This window comes from Odontesthes bonariensis, chromosome 7 (genome assembly GCF_027942865.1).
Source record: "Odontesthes bonariensis isolate fOdoBon6 chromosome 7, fOdoBon6.hap1, whole genome shotgun sequence".
NCBI lineage: Eukaryota > Metazoa > Chordata > Actinopteri > Atheriniformes > Atherinopsidae > Odontesthes > Odontesthes bonariensis.
In genome coordinates, this window is record NC_134512.1 from 32,877,274 (window position 1) to 32,898,060 (window position 20,787).

The 20,787-nt window shown below is 41.1% G+C and overlaps 1 protein-coding gene across 3 annotated transcripts in view; it reads left to right on the plus strand.

The window, feature by feature from the left end:
• Positions 1–20,787, plus strand: part of kiaa1549la (KIAA1549-like a) — a 133,408-nt gene that overhangs the window by 31,589 nt on the left and 81,032 nt on the right. For all 3 annotated transcript variants that reach the window (XM_075470600.1, XM_075470601.1, XM_075470602.1), the window contains exons 2-4: positions 13,107–13,451; positions 17,414–18,265; positions 18,905–19,020. In XM_075470600.1, the coding sequence (XP_075326715.1) occupies positions 13,107–13,451; positions 17,414–18,265; positions 18,905–19,020 (1,313 nt within the window). The remainder of the gene's footprint in view (positions 1–13,106; positions 13,452–17,413; positions 18,266–18,904; positions 19,021–20,787) is intronic.

The window sequence follows — 20,787 nt, forward strand, 5'->3', positions numbered from 1 at the left end:
TGTTTCTCTGCTGCCATGAGCTCACTACAACATTAACAAGGCAACTAACTAGTTGAGCGCCTCCAGGTTTCTGTGCAATAGAATCAGTTTAATAGGCAACAGAGCAACACATTAAAATCTCCCAGGGAGACGAGCAGTAGGAGTGGGTAGCAGCCAGGCAGCCTAAATATTTCAAGACATTGCCAGATGCCTGATGAGAAGCGGAGCAGCACAGAGGCAGTCTGCCAGGAAGCTAAAACTAACCAATAACTGTAGATATCCCAGCTGACCGCCCTGAACTGCTTTGCTTCCCGTTAGTTACCTCACAATTTTGATCAGCTAACAAGGCAATATTAGTATTATTTCTCTGCCAACTTTCTGACTTTTCTTGAGTGCTGTGTAGTTATAATCTGCCCTGAGCTGTTTTATTAACCTCCCAAAGCATGGCTCTGCCTTAAATAGACTGAAACCAGCTGATACTGTTTGTATTACTTCAAGCTTTTCATTTAGGTTCATTAATGTAATGAATGTTCAACCTTAATGAATCTATTTTCCTAGCATCTTCATGCTTACAGCCTTCTTAAATTTGATACAATGGCTACCAGGAAGATGGAAAATTACAGATTGTTCATTTATCATCTGATCTCTTGTGTTCAGTTGTGGTCAGTCTTGATTAAATCTCAGATTCCTGGGTGGTGTTGCAGTGATGTCACATCGGACCGGGCTTTGTGAAAATAAACAGAGCACATAAGATGTCTTGTCAAGTAGATTAAGGCAGTGACAACAGGAATGCAATTTTGGGTTTTGATTGGTATCATTCACTCAGCTGTAGCTTCATCATCGTCGAATGGATTTTCCTGAGGTCAGACATGCATCCTAACATTATGTGACAAACACAATCAAAGCTTATAAAGCGTGTAGGTCATGCTTTGCTGTGATTCCAACACAGTTGCATTTGTATTTAATTTAAACTCTCCTCACCACTTTGAACTTATGAACTCAGTAATCCAATTTGAGGTGGTGTGGTGTGGTCCATCTGTCATATTTTTCATGCTGTTGATCCTCTTGACCACAGCAGAACAATTTCAACAACCAAGTATCTGCATAAACCCAAAAACAAACTTAGGTTTAGCGCCTTTGTCTCCAGTAATGTGACATATTTGCTCATGAAATCTTTCTGATGTCAAATATGGCAGCAGGGACTGATACAGGTTAGTTGCTGCAGTGGACTATTGGTCACTGCACACGCATAGTTTACCTGTGTCGTTAGGCCTGGAAGAGGAGGACGACCTGTTGAACACTGTTGAACTACCATGATATCATTTAATTGACTCCATTAATTTTTAATCAATTGAGGGGTCAAAGGACAGAAAAATCCTCTTCTCAGGGCCCAGTGGAGCCGTGGATTAAAAACTACCGTTGACTCTTTGACAGGAAGGTGTACTTCCGAAGGAGGGTGAGTGTTTGCATCTGTGATGCTCTGCAAACTTTTGTCCAATTTCTCTTTCTTCTTAGAAAATTCAAATGATTTCCAGATGCCAGACTGCTGGACATTGGATTTGTTTTTACCCCGTAATCATTGTGAACCTTTAATCAATCACATTAGAACATTTTGTTTATTCATTTAAACTTAATGACACTCATGAATCCCTGAAGATAAATTATATTGCTGCAGTATGAATTGTTATTAAATATATGCTATCATGATGTCATCATAGATAGAAAACACAATGGAATATAATAAAAATCACCAGATAAACATTTAGAAAAGTTGAATTCCATTTCAGATGATAAGTGAGGTTAGTCCGTCATCAAGAACCACAAAAAACATTCGTGAAGATTGAAGAGATGAATGCAAAGTTAACACAGAAATGTGGGACGATGTTGCATTTTTCATGCCAATACGTCTTTATATGTCAGAATGAAAAACGGGAATATGGCTGATGCAAGCCTCACATTTCATGTTGTTGCTTATAGTTTGCTGTATTGGAGGGTTGTATATTTAATGTAGCCCACTCAGTGGGGGCTGCAGCCCACTGAGCCCACTGACATCCACATCAAACATGAGGTCTTACTTCTACTTCTTGAGGTCTAAATATAATCTACTGCTCATTTTATTAGTTTCAGTTTCAGTCGGAACTCTAATACTGACCTATTTTTATAAACTTTGTTCTAATTGCTGAGACGCCGATCAGTGATTAAACTCAGAGGGAAGCAGACATTTAGTCTTTTTCTGCTCGGTCTTGTGCAGCCAACTAATCCTTGTAATTCCTTCACGATTTTATTCAGACGGATTAATATGGGATCAATTTATGGGTCCATTTATCATTTATCCTTCTGCTATTAGAAATTACGTCCAATGCGGTCTCTTATCATAATTTCTTTTAAATATGGTCTCCAGTGAAACCATGAATGGATTTTAATCTGATTTCTGTAGAGTTTGATTACTGTAACAGGAAGCTGAAGGCTGTTTGTCAAATGAAGAACAACAGAAACAACTAAACTCGCTTCCCGCACATTCACTTTATCAATAGATATATCCGCTCCACAGATTCCTTGTCTCTGTTATTTTGTCAAATGACATGAATTCATTTTGCGCTCCGCTCGGTTGCGAAGTTGAAAATTGTCGTTGATAATATGTTTGCTCCTGATAACATCGCGCCGCCTTATTACGGCTCCATGTTGTTGCTGCTGTAACTCAAGGTGATACAACAACAGACGGAGCAGACTTAACTTCATCACAGAACGCACTGATTCTTTCTTTATGTGAGGTAATGGTTACCCCGGTGACAGCATCCCTGTGGTTGCTGTGGAGACCCAGCAGCAGAGGCAGCCCTGTTGTCAAGCTGAACAGGGCAGTTGATATATGTTACCTTAAATAGATTCAGCCTCTGTGTTTCCTCTTCTGATCTAATAATTGATCTTATATTTTTTCTTGTATTACTTTGCTGTATGTTTTGCTGTATAAAATTTGGCATCGTAGCTTCGTGGGTTTCTTAAATGCATGCACAAGATGTAATCTCTCAGGATGAACATAAACATCTCTCTTTTTTAATCCTCTTCTTCCTTTTTCTCTCTTCCTCTTTGATTCAAGGGAAATCAGCCAATCAAAGCCTTGTTACAACTACTGCATCCTCTTGTTGAAAATGAATGCTGAAAGTTTAATATTCTCTCAGGTTCTGAAACCAAAGATTTTTAAAAGGTGAATAAACAAAGCATATCATTCCAGCTTTTGGTAGAAACTCTCTGACAGGTTTGGCACAGCATCTCTTATCATGGTTCAGTCTGAATTCAGCCAAAATCTTTGACTTAAACAGCTGTGAAGTGTTGACATTTCGCCTTGACATTTGGTGACTTTTTGTGCTCCCTCATCAGAAGCGACTTCAATTGGAGAGTGTTTTTTTTTTTTTTTTTTTTTTTTTCTATGGGGCACGGACTTAGTCTGCAAAAGTGTTGCAACATCTACAACAGTGCCAGGATGTGAGGGTAGCTGATGGGGGAAGATTGTGGGGGAGACCCACATGCAGACAGCAGACCGGAGGTGGATAGAAACTTCACTGAGTTTTTATCAAAAACTGAAACCAAAAGCACGGCTAAGCCGGGAAACCAGCAACTAAACAAAAACTAAATAGCAGAAATAAACAGACCGAGAAAGAAAACATATGAGCAGGGAACAAAGTTGAGATTAACGGTGCTAATGACTTCGTTGCTGCAGCTGTGACAGATACACAATGAACAGGTGAGTGTGAACCTGAGGACCAAACAGCGGAACTACTGGTGAGGATGTGAATAAACCAGAAACTAAACTCAGCCCGGGACTAAAAGATAAACACAAGAACAGAACTGAGGCAAGACTAAACTAAGACTGTGGATAGATAAAAACAAATGACGAAGGCAAATCCTAAAAGAGAGACGAGAAACAAAAAGGGCACCTGAAGAATAGACCAATACGAACAGAAAATGAATCCTAATTGAAACCAAGACAACAGAAACAAACAAAACAAGGAAATCTAAACCTAAGTCACAAAATAAAACCAACCACAAAACACAGGATGCTATGTTTCCGAGCAGAATGCACAGGACCCTGAAAAGGTTTGCTTACTTTAGCTGTTTTGGTTACGTTTGGACATCACAGCTAATTGGTCTTAAAACTTAGCAGTTATTCCTTTGTTGTGGTTGTAATGTAGTGGAAGTTGAAAAGGGAAGGTCGCGTTCCTGCTGATCTCCAAATCTAAGAACAGAAAAATGATAAAAGCTTTTCTAGTTGAATTGGGAAATATGTGAACGTCAACTCTTTGGAACTTGTAAGCATTTCCTCTCGTCCGTGAGTGTAATGAAGGTCACAGTCTACTTTAGCTCCTCTTTTATCTGAAACATGGACATCTCACCGCTTAAAATAAGCAAAACTAAACGCACGACCCGCTGAGTGTAAAACTATGTATTTTACAACAATATGAGCACCGCTGCAGCCATCAATGTGGGGAGATTGTTCCTATTATCGACACTTCATAACGTTAATTTTCCTTTAAATATCTTGTTCCACTTGGTTTAGTGTGAACCAGACATCATGTGACAAGCTAATGTAATTCAATTACTTTTCATTTTATGTAATACAGTCATTCATTTTCTAATTCTGTGCAGACTGAGAGGAAATGGAGGTCTTTTATTGTGCCTTGACAAAGCACACAAGAATTGTAATGATGTTCTAATTGACTCGTCTTTTAATAATGAAATAATAGGCACGTTCATCAGTGATTGAACATCTACGTGGTCTTTTATTTGATTGCTTTCTGATTAGCAACTCTCGGTCTATATTTGGACACTGACCTAGAATCACTAGAATTTGGCTTGGGTGCTGCAGCACTAAATGATCGGGTAGATTATATTAAACTTTCTTTTTACAAACAAGTTATTCAGTGACGATCAAACGAATCTTTAAAATGATATCCTCAAAGTCAAAGCATGTGAAATCTGTCAAATGTCACAAGGAGAAAATGAGTGATGAGTCGGGGGTCAGTTAAGCTTTCTCTTATCCCAAGGTCAAGAACAAGACTAATTTAAAGTTAGCTTGTGAGATTTAAGGATTTATGGTGCTTCAACTCTTGAAATGTTATGTTTAAAGCTTTATTATTGATTGGGGTTGTACAAGAAACACAGCAAGGCCCGAACACTGCAGGGCTCCACTTGTGGCCTCTTTATTGCACCGAGGTGACAGATACCACGCACAGCGCCATCTTAAATCAAATCCCAATGATGACACGTTTGGTTCATGTGGGCAAAGTTTCCAATCAGAAAAGGATTAACGATAAATTTCCTTTTACGTAGCAGAATAAAGTCCCATCGATATAGTTCAACAGGCATAAAAACATCCATACATATATAACCATCCATCCATCCATCCATGCATACATATAACCATCCATCCATCCATCCATCCATCCATACATGCATACATGCATACATATAACCATCCATCCATCCATCCATACATGCATACATATATCCATCTATCCATCCATCCATCCATCTATCCATCCATACATGCATACATATAACCATCCATCCATCCATCCATACATGCATACATATATCCATCTATCCATCCATCCATCCATCCATCCATACATACATGCATACATATAACCATCCATCCATCCATCCATCCATGCATACATATAACCATCCATCCATCCATCCATCCATACATGCATACATATAACCATCCATCCATCCATCCATACATGCATACATATATCCATCCATCCATCCATATAGCCATCTATCCATCCATCCATACATGCATACATGCATACATATATCCATCCATCCATCCATCCATACATGCATATATATATATATCCATCCATCCATCCATCCATCCATCTATCCATCCATACATCCATATAGCCATCTATCCATCCATCCATACATGCATACATTTATCCATCCATCCATCCATCTATCCATCCATAAATCCATATAGCCATCCATCCATACATGCATTCTTATATCCATCCATCATCTATCCATCCATACATCCATATAGCCATCTATCATCCATCCATACATGCATACTTATATCCATCCATCCATCCATCCATCCATCCATCCATCCATCCATCCATATAACCATCTATCATCCATCCATACATGCATACTTATAACCATCCATCCATCCATCCATATAACCATCCATCCATACATGCATACTTATATCCATCCATCCATCCATCCATCCATCCATATAACCATCTATCATCCATCCATACATGCATACATATAACCAGCCATCTATCCATCCATCCATACATCCATCTGTCCATCCATATAACCATCTATCCATCCATCCATACATGCATACATATAACCAGCCATCTATCCATCCATCCATCCATCCATCCATCCATCCATCCATCCATCCATCCATCCATCCATCCATCCATCCATCCATCCATCCATCCATCCATCCATCCATATAACCATCTATCCATCCATCCATACATGCATACTTATAACCATCCATCTATCCATCCATCCATATAACCATCCATCCATACATGCATACTTATATCCATCCATCCATCCATCCATATAACCACCCATCCATACATGTATACTTATATCCATCCATCCATACATGCATACTTATATCCATCCATCCATCCATCCATCCATCCATCCATCTATCCATCTATCATCCATCCATCCATATAACCATCTATCCATCCATCCATATAACCATCTATCCATCCATCCATACATGCATACATATAACCAGCCATCTATCCATCCATCCATCCATCCATCCGTCCATCCATCCGTCCATCCATATAACCATCTATCCATCCATCCATGCATCCATCTGTCCATCCATTCGTCCATCCATATAACCATCTATCCATCCATCCATACATGCATACATATAACCAGCCATCTATCCATCTATCCGTCCATCCATCCATCCATCCATATAACCATCTATCCATCCATCCATACATGCATACATATAACCAGCCATCTATCCATCTATCCGTCCATCCATCCATCCATCCATATAACCATCTATCCATCCATCCATACATGCATACATATAACCAGCCATCTATCCATCTATCCGTCCATCCATCCATCCATCCATATAACCATCTATCCATCCATCCATATAACCATCCATCCATACATGCATACTTATGTCCATCCATCCATCCATCCATCCATCCATCCATCCATCCATCCATCCATCCATCTATCCATCCATCCATCCATCCATCCATCCATCCATCCATCCACCTCCTGAAATCTTGCATTTTTATAACCATAAACCCTGAACAAACATTTTCACTCTTCAGTCAGTGTGAGATTCTGTTGTAGCCAGTTCACACTTTGTTGTCAGGCAGTTTTTTGACACTTCTCCAGCTCTTTTTCATATCACTGAGAAAAGGAAGTTACACTTTTCAGACATCCCTTTCTCCCACTCAGAGAATGATAAACTAAACTGCTCTTGTTTTTCTTTCCATGCAACCAGTCGTAAAAATAATAACATGATGCAACATCTGTCAACTTTTCTCTCTTTTATTTTTTTGTATTCTGGCTGTAATTTTGGGCTCTTTGTCTCACAAACAAATCACCACTTTCTGTCAGTTCGTGTCAAAGTAACACTCCTCTTCCCAACTAATCTGTTGAGGAAAAATGACTTAAGACAAACAGCCCAAACATACACTGAACTCATTTTTGTGTTTCTTTTCAGTCCTTCTACTTCCATCCGCTGATCCGTTTACCTAACTTTCCCTCAGTTCAACAATCCCTGCCTCCACACAGACAGATGGATGCCCTGAATAGTTCCAGGAAATGGTTTCGAGCATCCATCCTGTTGGACGGCATCACTGTGTTGGACAAAATCTACTGGCTAAGGACCATCCTCGTTCCTACTGAGTCTTCTACCACGTTGAAAATATAAAGGCTTTAACTTGCCATCAGCACTCCTACTCTGAACACAAACACTTTATTTCTGCAGGAAACAATAATTGGAATTAAAACAGAATCTGATTTCCTATTAATTGTCAAGTAATCTCACTCCACAGATGCTTTATCATAAAGTTGAAATAATAATAGCATGTTCTTTGTCTGTCTTGCCCTTCAGATATAACCTCAAAGTTCTCCACGAGAACAAGTGATCTAAAAAAAAAGCCATTTATGTAAAAATATGCAACAAGCAATAATAATAAAGTGCCGAGTGATTGTGACGTAAATGATTCGTTATGCTGCTGACTTCACATAGAAATTACATCTGATTCTTCAGTTATATGTAGATTGCAGTTTGCGTTGTTTAAGATAAGACATGAAACCATCCTGAACAACGTTTTAGCCTCAAGCTATGCTGAAAAAACAAGTTTTGACTAAATAATTAGGTATATTGTTTTTCTGAAATACGCAGAAATTGAAGTAGCAATTATTTTGCTGGTGGCATCATTAGAGCAGCCTGCACTCCCTCTATTTGTCTGGAAAATGTTCTGCCAGTGACTGCTGTTTTGTTTTTACTAATGGGTTGAAACGACAGTGTCTTCTTCAGCGCAGATTATGTGAGATGTGAGATAATGTGACACTGGAGGCTGATGATATAAATCATACTAGTAAAGCTGGCATAGGAATAGATAAATCTTGGCTAGTGCTTTAAAATGGAGATTAAGACATGTATTATTTTTATCTGGTGTGTGGCATGGTTATTTGAATGGAAACCTGCCACCACCAGTTGGCTAGCTGGCAGATAGAGCTAACCACACTCCCCCACCTCATTTTTTCACCGAGCTTCACCGAGCTGAGGACCAGTTGGCTCGGCACCGTGTTCACACTTCCTAACCACCTGTCCTGCTCACAGCCAGAGTGGCAGCTCGGACCAACTCTGGTTAAAGCTTTGAGTATTCCAAACAAGGATGGCCACAGACTGTAAACGTTGTCATTATATTATGACAGGCACCTGAAAATGGTTAATCTGTATGCCAGGAAAGCTTGCAGCAAACATGCCAAAGCTTTAGGTTTGTGTTGGAATCTGAAGAGATGCAGCCGGGCATCAGCAGAGCCAGCTGGCAAAGCACTATAATAAATGCATAAAATTACTAGTTTGAAGCCTGTAAATGGTCTGCGGTGCTTTGTGAAGCATTTCCATGTCATGATTCTCATAATCTGTCATAATCATATATGAGCTGAATGTTCTTACATAGAAACAGGAAGCAGGTCCTGCATGTTTCGTCCAAAAACCTAAAGCGGGTCAGGTCATGTGTGATCCTCATTTATCCATCTTTAATCCACACTTTCTGTTCTACCATCCATGGAGCTCATCCACCCATCCTGTCCATATTTGTTCTCAGTAGAGGTTCTTCTTTCCTGGTGTTTTGTCAGAGGTCTGATGGCAGTGTCACATATGTTGCTCTCAGCCAGAGCAGGTGGCAACTGTTGGAGAAGAAAACACTGCTAACACACATGGATTTGCAGTCCTCCCATCCATTCCACCATATATCAAACCCTTCATTAGTCCATTCCATCTATCCTTTCACTGTTTGCTTACTCCACAACCAGAGACTTATTCCCGATGGTAAAACGAGCGACCCTATAAGAAAAACAGAGAATCTGTAGATCTTTGCTATTGCATAATAAATTCAGTTTATTTTCAGAATATTTGGAGGAAAAAGGTCACATTAGCACACATTATTATTGCCATTTAGTTTTTACTAGATGGTTAGTAATTGTTCTGCAGACACAGAGCAACATTAGCATTCAGCTGGAGCTGATTGTCTTGTCCAGCTGACGACTGTAAGTCCTATAATCACCATCCCCTCAGCGCTGTTTGGGTCTGCTTATTCCTGACATAATTATCTATCTGTAGTGGCTAAATATTCTACTACGTATTCTCACCAGCTAGTTGTTCGAGCATAACAGATTAAATTAAATCGGAGCTTTACCAGAGCTCAAAGTTGCCATCTGCAGGGGTTGGAAACCAGGCCAACATCCACTGACCAGAGAGCAACTTCTTTCACAATGCATCGCAGTCTGTGACCTTTAGTGTGATCCACATGATGTTTTTAAAGAACGTAGTTTGAGGCAAAGGTAATTCAGCAGGGATGTATTGTTTACAGTGGAGTCAGGGACCAGATAGGGGAGTCAAGCCAGGTGTGTCCTGACAGTGGCTTGTGATGCATTGCTTAAGGACGACCACAGCATTACCCATTAGGCTCTGAGTATAAGAAAAACTCTTTTTAAATTAGTGAGCAATCACATTTTGTTTTCATGATCTATGAACAAGCTATTTACAACCAAAGATGGTGCAAAGGTGCCACACCTCCCATCACTCTGACATGTTTGGCCATCACGTTTGAGCGGTAGCCCAGAAAAGACGGATTAAACAATGGATGTAGAGCTGACCGCCACAGAGGCGAAGATGGGTGGTTACGTTCACATAAACAGCCACGTCTTTCAATCCTGATTAAGATTCAAAACAGATTATAGTTGACGGTTGACAATCATCTGACTGTAATGTGAATGAAACGGCCCACTGAAGCAGTGCATGTGCAATAAAAAGATATTACTATCTGAAAAAAACGCTGTATTTCTGAGACCTGAAACTGCTGCAGCAGAATTATGGATGACATTTAGTTCCAGAGGACAGCAAACATTTGTCCGGTTGTATGAGATAAGATGGAAAAGGTGAAGAAAAGCTTGACAGTCGGATTTCAGCCTGTTAATGTGAACATAGCCTGAGTTACAACCTGCAGTTTATGCCTCTAGAAGTGTCCACATCTTGCAAAGCCTTCTGACGTCTGACTCTTTATAGGCCCCAGAAAATGGTTAGCACAGAGCTATTAGTTCCCCAAACCCACCGTTTTAGCTCTGAAATGTGAAAAAAAAACATACAATTGTATGCAAAAATATTACATGCCCCCTGGTGAAGGATGAGTCATCTGCATTTTAAATTGTTTTCCAGGAAACATTCGCATATCTTTAAGGATACTTACAGAACTGATCTTGCTGTGGCAGATACTGATATACTGTAAATATTAAACATTTAATGTGATTTTTATGGGACTTTAATGTAGCTACAACAATATTAGATTATTACAATGGGTTAGCGCTGCACGGTTGTGTGGTGGTTAGCACTGTCGCCTCACAGCAAGAGGGTTCCGGTTCAATTCCCGGCTGGAGCCATACTGTGTGGGTTTGCATGTTCTCCCTGTGTATTCGGGGGTTTCTGCCACCGTCCAAAAACATGCGTGTTAGGTTAATTGGTGTCCCTGGGAGTGAGTGTGAGTGTGCACGGTTGTGTGTCTCTGTGTGGCCCTGAATGGTGTGTGTCCAGGGTGTACCCCGCCTCTCGCCTGATGACCGCTGGGATAGGCTCCAGCCCCCCCGCGACCCGACAGTTGGATTAAGCGGGTACAGAAAATGGATGGATGCAGTGGGTTGTGTTTGAGTTGTGGCTAAAAAAAAAAGATGTGCATTTAGTCCATAATTTTAAGTTCTGGATAAAGATGCTGCTGCAAACTGTATTTGACTGAACGTGTTTATCCCGCTTCATATAAAACTGTCTAGAGAACAGCTATGGTGGTTCTAAATGAGATTAATCTGAACCAAAAGAAGGATGCCTTTTAAGTTTGGTTCAGCAGGCATTTTACTCACCCTGTAATACCCAAAGTAATTGCTTCCTGCCATTTCTGACTTTGCCTTCTCTCTAAAACTGACTAATAGAGCACTGACACACAACTCTGAGCCAAAAGAAGCGTGAACATAAGTTGTCAATGGGTTAACTTCCTCTTTTAATCACATTTATGATATGACATCATGGAACAAGGAACAGATTGCTCAGTGGTGGTAGTTAATGATGCGGTATTTGAAATGCTTTATAGCAGGTTACCAGAGGATATACAGCAGCTAAGCCAAGAGCGTGTTCTGCAAAGCCTCTTTAGCTCAAAATCACCGTCTTTTAATTAACCAATCCTCCACAGAGACGAGAGGAGCGTGGGAAGTGTGCGACACACATACACGTTTAACACACTTGCAGGCTGAAATGAGCATGTGCTGGGATGAAAAAAAAATAAAAAATCACAGTCCAGCATTTGCTTCCATCTAATGATTGCTTGTGTGGAAACCAGAAGATCCTCAATGTCAACCTGGAGAAGCATCAAAACGAAACATATCTACTTTCAGAACAAATGAGCAGATGCAATAAGAAGCGCGTGTCTCAGAGCGGCAGCCACTAAGCGAGTCAGACGGTCAGCCTTGCTTTTTCTCATCTTTCTTTTCCACTAAGGCAAGGTGCCTTTGAGACTGAATGCATTAGACGGGATAATCGCCTCAGTCTGCCAAACCTTCAGGCTTTATTGAAGAGATGAAGACAGTTTACAAAATGGAGCTAAAGGCTGAAGTTAAATTATTTGACAGGATGTAATCTTTGCCGCTCAGTTTTCATGTGAAAGACACACCTCACCCACAAATAAACACCCAACTGTGCTTGGGAAATTTCTTTCATTGTCTTTTGCGCTCTGAGGTATGATGACGGGTTTTGTTGGATCTTATCATGATAATCCACAGGTCTGCGTAGCTCACCGAAAGGGTCAGATTTGTATCTGTGAGCTCACAGCTGACTGGTGTGTGTGTGTCCTAATTTATGCATCCTGGGACACTGAAATTAATTCCCTATGCTTTATCCTTTAAAAACATAAGTGACCTACTTTTGACATTATTACTATTTTTCCACAATCGCAGTTTTAGAGGTTTTTAATCCCTCCTGATACGCATTTGTGATGCAGGGGAATAATATGCAAACGTATATGTGTGTGCGTTTGGCAGCGACTTGCATATGAGTGTGTTGTGTGAGATCGAGCAGAGCAGGTTTAAATCTCTTGGCAGTTGGACAGTTGTGATGGCATTATGCGGACTAATGATTAGAGGTCTCCAGCTGTGTGTGTGCATGAGTCGGTTATGTGTAAGGAAGGGCACATGATGTCTCTGTCTGGCCCGGGGGACTGATTATTCTTACTGTCTTACTGCCGCACACACCTTCTAATTAAACACTATTTCTACTTCTTCTTTCATCCATCCCTTTCTCCATCTCCCTCGCACACTGTCTCTGTTTGCAGCCGAAGTACCCAGAGAACCGGCTGCCTGGCTGGTGCAGGAGAGGCTGCAGACGGGCAGAGAGCGGGCAGCTTTCTCATCAGTTCTTACCATGCTGGCAGAGACCGTAGAGCTGCAGGCGCCAGCTGCTGGAAAACCTTTAGGGCTGCTGTCGAAAGCTGCTTGGACCAAAAGCTCGTCTTCTTCAGCATCCAAGGCTTCAACATCAACGACAAAAGCATCCCCTTTGACCCCCTACTTCTCTTCCTCCTCCTCTCCATCCAGTAAAAACTCCGTCAATCAAACAGCAGGTCCAACCAACGCATCTGTGGTTGTTGGCAACAACTCCACCAACAACAACAGTTTGGGTATGTAATGGTTCTTTATATAAGCATGGAGCTTTTCACAATGGAAGTCACTGCTGCACAACCTCCACCCCCTTGATTAGTGATTGTCAGGTCTTAGCATCCTTAATAAGGCAGTGCTCTGCAGACCTGCCAGTCTTTGATTCCCCACATGTTGAAACAATGTGCTTTGTGGCCCTAATGAGAGCTACACTCTGCATTTGATACGTTTTGGAAGCTTAAATCCCCAAAACCCAAAATACGAGACAAAAAACGTGCAAAGACTGGATTCAATCTGCTTTGTTAGTGCTAAGAGAAACAACTAGTCATTGGGTCGTGTCATTTCCAATCACATTTAAAATAACGTTGGAGTCTTGGAAAAACATCAAGATAAAAAGAAGAACCATAAACTTTTGTCCAGGAATGTTTTTACTGGCATCCGAACAAGATTTACGAGACGTTTTGATTACATAAGAGCCATAACTGGCTTATTTAATACAGAATAGTAGATTCATATATCAGTGCCCTGTACATTAAATCACTGAAGGTTTTATCTGGGACAGCTAGTTGCAGGTTCAGTCTTTCAGCGTCATCATTCATGAAGCCATCAGGAGCATATTTAGGTTGTGTGAAGACGTAAACAACATGCGTACAAACAGAGTACGTGTGTGTGTTGTGACAGGCTGACTTTTAATGTGTGTTTCCAGTGTTACCAGCAGGTTATTCAACAGGACCACTAACATCCTACATATACCTGGAAACCACTGGGACAATCCCACAGCTCTTTTATCAGATGCTTAAACTCTCTCGGCTCTTGACACCCAGTATTCACTTTTTCTTGTAAATGTAAAAAAGTGAAGGGTCCACTGAAAGAGCCTCACTGTTTGCTGCCATTTTGAGGCCATAGTGCAAATATGCACAATATTTAGCAACTTTTTCAGACTTCTTTTTCTAAAGAATATCCCAGTGACTAAAGAGAGAAGCAAACTCATTTTTTGAAAGGCTTTGTAGAAGGCTTTTAGACAGTTTGCAGCACTTTTGCCTGCTTGTAAAAATAATAGATAAGGGGGTGGAACAGCGCAAATGGTCAGTTTCTCACTATGGTATAGTTTTACTGTTTGAGTGGCTAATGTAAACCGTCAGCACACCATCCAGTATTTTCATTGGAAGTGTTTTTTAACCCAAAGAAAGAACAGCAGGTGGTCTGCAGTTTGTGTTTGTTTAGACTTGTTTAGTATGAGGCATTTTTAATCAACAGGTCTAAACTTATTATGGTCAACTGGTAACACTATGGGTCTTATTTGGGATTCTTTAACCACTCTCAGAAGCCCAAGCCAGATTTTTAATAGTATCATTTTTTTCTTAAAAGGTCATTTTCAGTTGAACAAGCATGACTGGTGTTCATGCTTGGCTTAACTTTACCTTCCCAGGCAAAGTCGAAGGAGTCATCGTTTTTAACATAGCAGAAAGGCTCCAAAGTACAGATACAGTCTGTAAAAATCAATATTTGGGGTTATTTATGGCATATATTTATGGGCTCATCCAGTGAAATTGGTTGTAATTGTGTCTTTTTCATTAGCCTTAACCATCGGTAACCAATGTCATCAAAATGTCATTTTCAGCACGACCAGGCCTCTTAAACAACCATCATTTTCCAACCATCATCCTCCTCATTTTGTCATCATCACGTGCGTCATCATCATTGTTGTCTTCCCCATCCCGTCCCATTTCACCGCCTCCATGTCTCCTCACTTCCCGTCACAGTAGAATCATCAACAAGGTAATTTATCCATAAAGGTGTAAGCCTCTGACCAGAGAATGGTGTCTCCTGTCCTATCAGTTCACATCACGATACTCAAAGTCCTCAGTTAGTGATGCGCAGGGAGGATGAGATTCAATCAGGAGTTCAGCCTGAGCAGGACTGATCATCTTCCTCTCATCTACGTCAGCATCTTTTACACTTTCCATGAAGTTCACATCAGAAAGCAGATTCATTACACAAACCCCTGACATTTAAATTCCTCTCTGGTTAATGCAGCAAAAATTGGAATTGAAACTGCTGCACTGTTGATCTTTTCCATTTCCCAGTAACCTCCTTATCTCTCTTCCCTGTTCCTCTTAAATGAGAAAACTGAGCATTGGCAAGTTTTTCATGAACCTGACAGCTGCTTTCCGATAGTGACTTTCTTATATTTTGATACATCTGTGGAGCTCCCCTGAAGGCATTAAAGATGCACTGCTTCACATTGTGCTGTTCAGGGCCCAGTGCATTCGCAGCAAGGTGTGGATTCAGTGGGTGAATGATTTATTTATACATGTTAAAGTTGAATTATTAAGATTTTAGGGATTTGTGTTCAACACAGCAGTATGGGTGCTCAGTGAGGCATTCTGCAGGCATGACACTGCGATGTAGTTTCATATTACAAACAGTGTTTAAGGGAAGATGTTGATGAAAGGACCCAAATGCAGACCAGCAGACGATGATCCGATGAAGACTAAAGGTAGAAGGTGAACTGAAGTAATTTATTACTTAACAAAAAGAGTAGCAGAACCGGAAATACCTACAAACTAAAACTGGGGGAAAAAAACCCCCAAAATGCTGGAAACCCACAAAGATAAAACTAACCAGAACTAGACGAGAACCTATAACATGAACACAAAATGGCGCAAGTAGTTGTAACAGCGAGGATCTGACCATCACTGAGGGGGGACAACAGAGGGCTTCAATACTGCGGGAGCCTGATGACTAAATGGATGCAGCTGAGAGGATTGAACGCAGGTGAATGAGTAGAACTAATGACCAGAACCGGAGGGAACCGAGGAAAGTATAGAATAAAGATCGAGATCAGATACAGAACAGAAAGCAGGACAAGGTAAACTAACTAAGAATGCAGAATCAGAAGAAAAAGTGATGAAACGAATGCTAGAAACTTAACAAAAAACAATGGAAACTCAAAACAAACCGCAGATCATAACACAAAACTACTAGAAAAACTCAAACTACAGGAAAAACAGAGCACAAAACCACAGATCATGACAAATAGGAACCGGTTAAGAGTGGATTCTGGACAAAAAGGCATGCTTGAACCAGTTAGACAAATATTTATTGTAAATTCCCAGTGAGCATAAGCTGTTATTTCAGTTCCCTGTGTTTAGTTGTAACACTTGTGAAGCGACGGAACTCTGCAGCCTAGTTTAGACCACTTTCTGCCCGTGCAGTTTAGTCTTCGTCATGACTTCATTTATATAATTACACAAACAACCGTAAATATGTAAGATACACACCTTAAATCTGTCAATCACAATCAAATCATAGAGCGTACCAATCTGGATTTCAACTCGTGACCTTTGATTGTAAATTGTTTGAATATCAGTCTGAACATCTTCAGCACATTTATTGTGTTATATGAAATAAAATGTGAACCTAAATAGGCTTTATGCTGAAAAGACGATGCTTCCGGGACATCGTGAATGAAATGGTTATAATTTGGCGTGATTTAGGACGCACAACAATCAAAAATCCCCCATGAAACAGATTAAATTCACTGAAGATGTGCCTCAAACATAAACACAATCACTTTATTTAGTTGTGAGTTGAAAGAGATAAAATCAGCGAATATGAAGTCATATTTCACGAGCAGATTAAATTTGGTCAACAGAAAGATGCAATTTTCAACTTATTTGTCAGTTTGACGTATGAATACATAAAAAAGTAATGATTTGGGGTGATTTAGGACCAATTACACCAACTCTTTAACAAATAGTCTGTCTACAGGAATGAATGATGTTTTACAGCCTCAGTGATGTTTACCTGTAGCTTGGTGGCTCAAAGGATTACGAGACGAGTTGAAAGCTGAAGGTCCTGAGTTGATGCCTGACATGTGGAAGGCATATTTATATTGTTAATCATGGTGAAACCCTGAGCTCATTAGTTCCTGATTAAGAAACATTTAGTCTGATTTCCAAATGTTTTTTTGTTCATGCAGAGGACTCGGTGAGCAGCCTACCAGCCTGGGATCTGCCCACTGTCCCCGAATCACTCCTGTCCACTGTGGGTGACCACGATGTCACGCTTCCCGCTAACGTCACCAGCCCTTTCTCCACCCACCAGTGGAACACCACCACGCCTGCGCGCACCAGAAACACCTCATGGCAGCCAGTTACATCAGCCACCACGATAAAAACATCCCCATCGACGACCACCGCTTCAAACTTACGATTTTCCACCACACTTACGACACCACTGGAATCCACCACGGCTTCTAACGACACCAGCCAGGACACTGTGACTGATGACAGCCTCCAGCTCACAACAGTAACCAAGGCAACGCCCTCAACGACCACTCTTACTGTTGTCAGCGCAGAGGTGACGACGCTGGCGCCGACCCAGGCGCCGACCACTGGGAGCGCTGTAACTTCACCACCAAACACCACAACTGCCACAACCGCACAGCCAACAACAAGCCTCGAAGTCACCACGACGACTACAACTCAGCCTACAACCACTTCTACAACCACGCCTGCCACCACCACCACTACCACCACCACTGTCCCCCCAACCACCACCACCACCACCACCACCACTGTCCCCCCAACCACCACCACCACCACTACTCCAGCTCCCACAACTACCACCACTGCATCCACAACCACCACTACAGCCACCACTACCACCACCACCACCACCACAACAAAGGCACCCACCACCACTGTGTTCATCCCGGTCCAGACTACGCCACCTCCGACCACAACCACAACCACAGAGCCTCCTTCCACCACCATGACACAGGAAGCTCCACTGCCTTGCAACGTGACTGAGATGTTCTGGGTCAGAACAGGTACGAGACTTTTACATCATCTTTAAGACTGTTTGGAACACTAATGCAGTTCTGTCTACTCTTTAAAATGTGGGGATTATTCATTCATAATTATATTCATGTAAATACTGTAAGACGAACGGTTATGGTGTCAGATTTTTCTGTTATTTGTGTGTTCAAACCCTGCGTGTCCATTTTTAAATTGCATACTTAACTCCATGTACAGGCCAGCTTTATGCTGTCATCTGGAAACTGATTGCAGTGTCATGGCGTTCACACACAAATCGCCACATCAGAAGCTTGGGCACAGTGTACCTATTATGTGACCAAGTACATGAGCGCAGATTGAGTAAAAACACGCACGAAAGGAAGCCGAGATTTTCCTCGAGCGCAACATGCTGTAATAAAACGGCTAACATGGATAAGAGGCTGGAGACTGCAGCCTTCGGTTGTATGTACCAGGGATGATGGGGAATTACTTGGCAGCATTTGGGGAATATTTAAAGGATGAATTTATAAATACTTTCTTAAGTCAAAATGGCTTTGAGTCTATAGCACAAGCAGTGATATGGTGTTGTTGAAGATGGCAAACAAGCTAAGCCTGAATAAACTGTCCATAGTCACTGAGCTCCTCTTCCTAAATAGTTTTTTCCTCCACAGTTTTGTCCATTGAGCTGCGCCGGAACCGTCTGGATCTGATCCTGAAACAGAACCTCTCTAAAGGACTGAGCCATGCTCTGCAGAGGGCCCTGAATGACTCCAATGCCTCAGCTCAGGTGGGTTTTTCTTACAGTTCCAGCTGGAATCACAGCAGCTCTGTGATTATTTAACACCTTCTCGTGGCTCTTAACTAAAAGTCAATAACTAGCAATCATGTGTCAGTGATTCGTGTATTAGAGGGGTACATAACCTCCAGCTAGTGGCAATTAACAAAACAAAGGTCATCTCATAGATTAAGTTTAAGTTCAGACTTTACTGTCATGTTTCGCAGCCATCCAGGTTGGCACCTGTTGAACACACACATGCACAGGGTCACACACTGGGCAGCCATTTACTGCGCACGAGGAGCTTGGGTTACGGTGCCTTGCTCAAGGGCACCTCGGCCGTGGCAAGGATGTGGACTGCCACCCCTGCAGTTCACCAATCTTTGAGCAGTGAGAGTGGGAATCGAACCACCAACCTTCAGGTTATTGGACGGCCCACTCTCACCACTGAGCCACGGCCGCCCATATATATTATATTATTATCATATTAGATATAATATAGAATATGTAAAAATGTAAATGTATTTTATTTATACAGCCCTTTACAAACAATCATTAAGATGTACCAAAGTGCTTTACAGCAGGTGATAAATAAAGAGAGGAATAAGTAAAAACAAATAAAAACAATAAAAGAACAATGGAAGCAATAAAATACAACAAAATCGAATAAGATGAAATAAGATAAAAGTGTCATCATATTGCTGGGTATTAAAAGCAATCCTGAATAAAAGGAAGGTTAGCTGGTTAGCTGATTTTATAGCTATCTTGTTGTATGAGCTTACAAACTCCCATGCATACATTTAACACACCATAGCCCTACCATAACCACATTTAACAGTTAAACATTTCAATTCCAATTGCAACACATGAAATGTTTATTAACACACAGAAAAAAATGGACATTGACTCTTAATTTTCCTGGCAATACTTTGAGTCAAAAAAATAAAATAATACCCGGGGTTTGCAAAACTCAGTTATGGTACCATGGTGTTGGCGCGCATGTTGGAGCTCATTTGAATCCTCAGGAGAAGTACTTACAGATCCTTGGAACATCAGAATTGATTAGCAGAAGTTTTCCTCAAACCCACTGTTCAGAGGAGAAATGAGATGGAGAAAACCAGTCCTGGAGACACGTCCGTGTGCAACAGCGGTTTCGTGGCTGCAGCACAAAGTCCTGAGCACCCTCTACAGCAACAGCAGCAGCGTGTAGGCTTCAATGCCGGCAGGCATGTAGGCATATGATAATAATATGACTTTATTTTCAGGGTTTTCAATTAAATCTATACAGTTTAATCTCTTCTGTGAACTCAGGTGACCCTGGTTGATTCAAAGTAAAGTCTAACTCTTCCTGAGGGATTATACGGACAAGCTCTGCTGCAAAACTCTCGTTCACCCAAAGATTGTATCTAAAAAGTAGATTTAGCCATCACGATGTCAGCCAGTGATTTGTGAAATGCTGCATCGATGAATATGGAATTATTTTCAAAATAACCACAGACTATCAATTAGATTGTTGTGCTGTTTTTGTATGACACAGAGTGAATCTAGCTAATGACATCACAATGACTCATGGGAAAGAAACTATCGACTCAGTCTCCAGTCACAGCTTAAAGTTTTTTTTAAATGGGAATCAGACGGAACCAAACTTTAATGGCATTGCACTTAAAGGCACTCGCACACTACTGGCTTCACTTTTGGGGACCACGTCCATCTTTTACACACAGCTTACCATCAAGAGCTTGCAAATCATGAGCAGAATTTCATAATTGAAAGGCAACT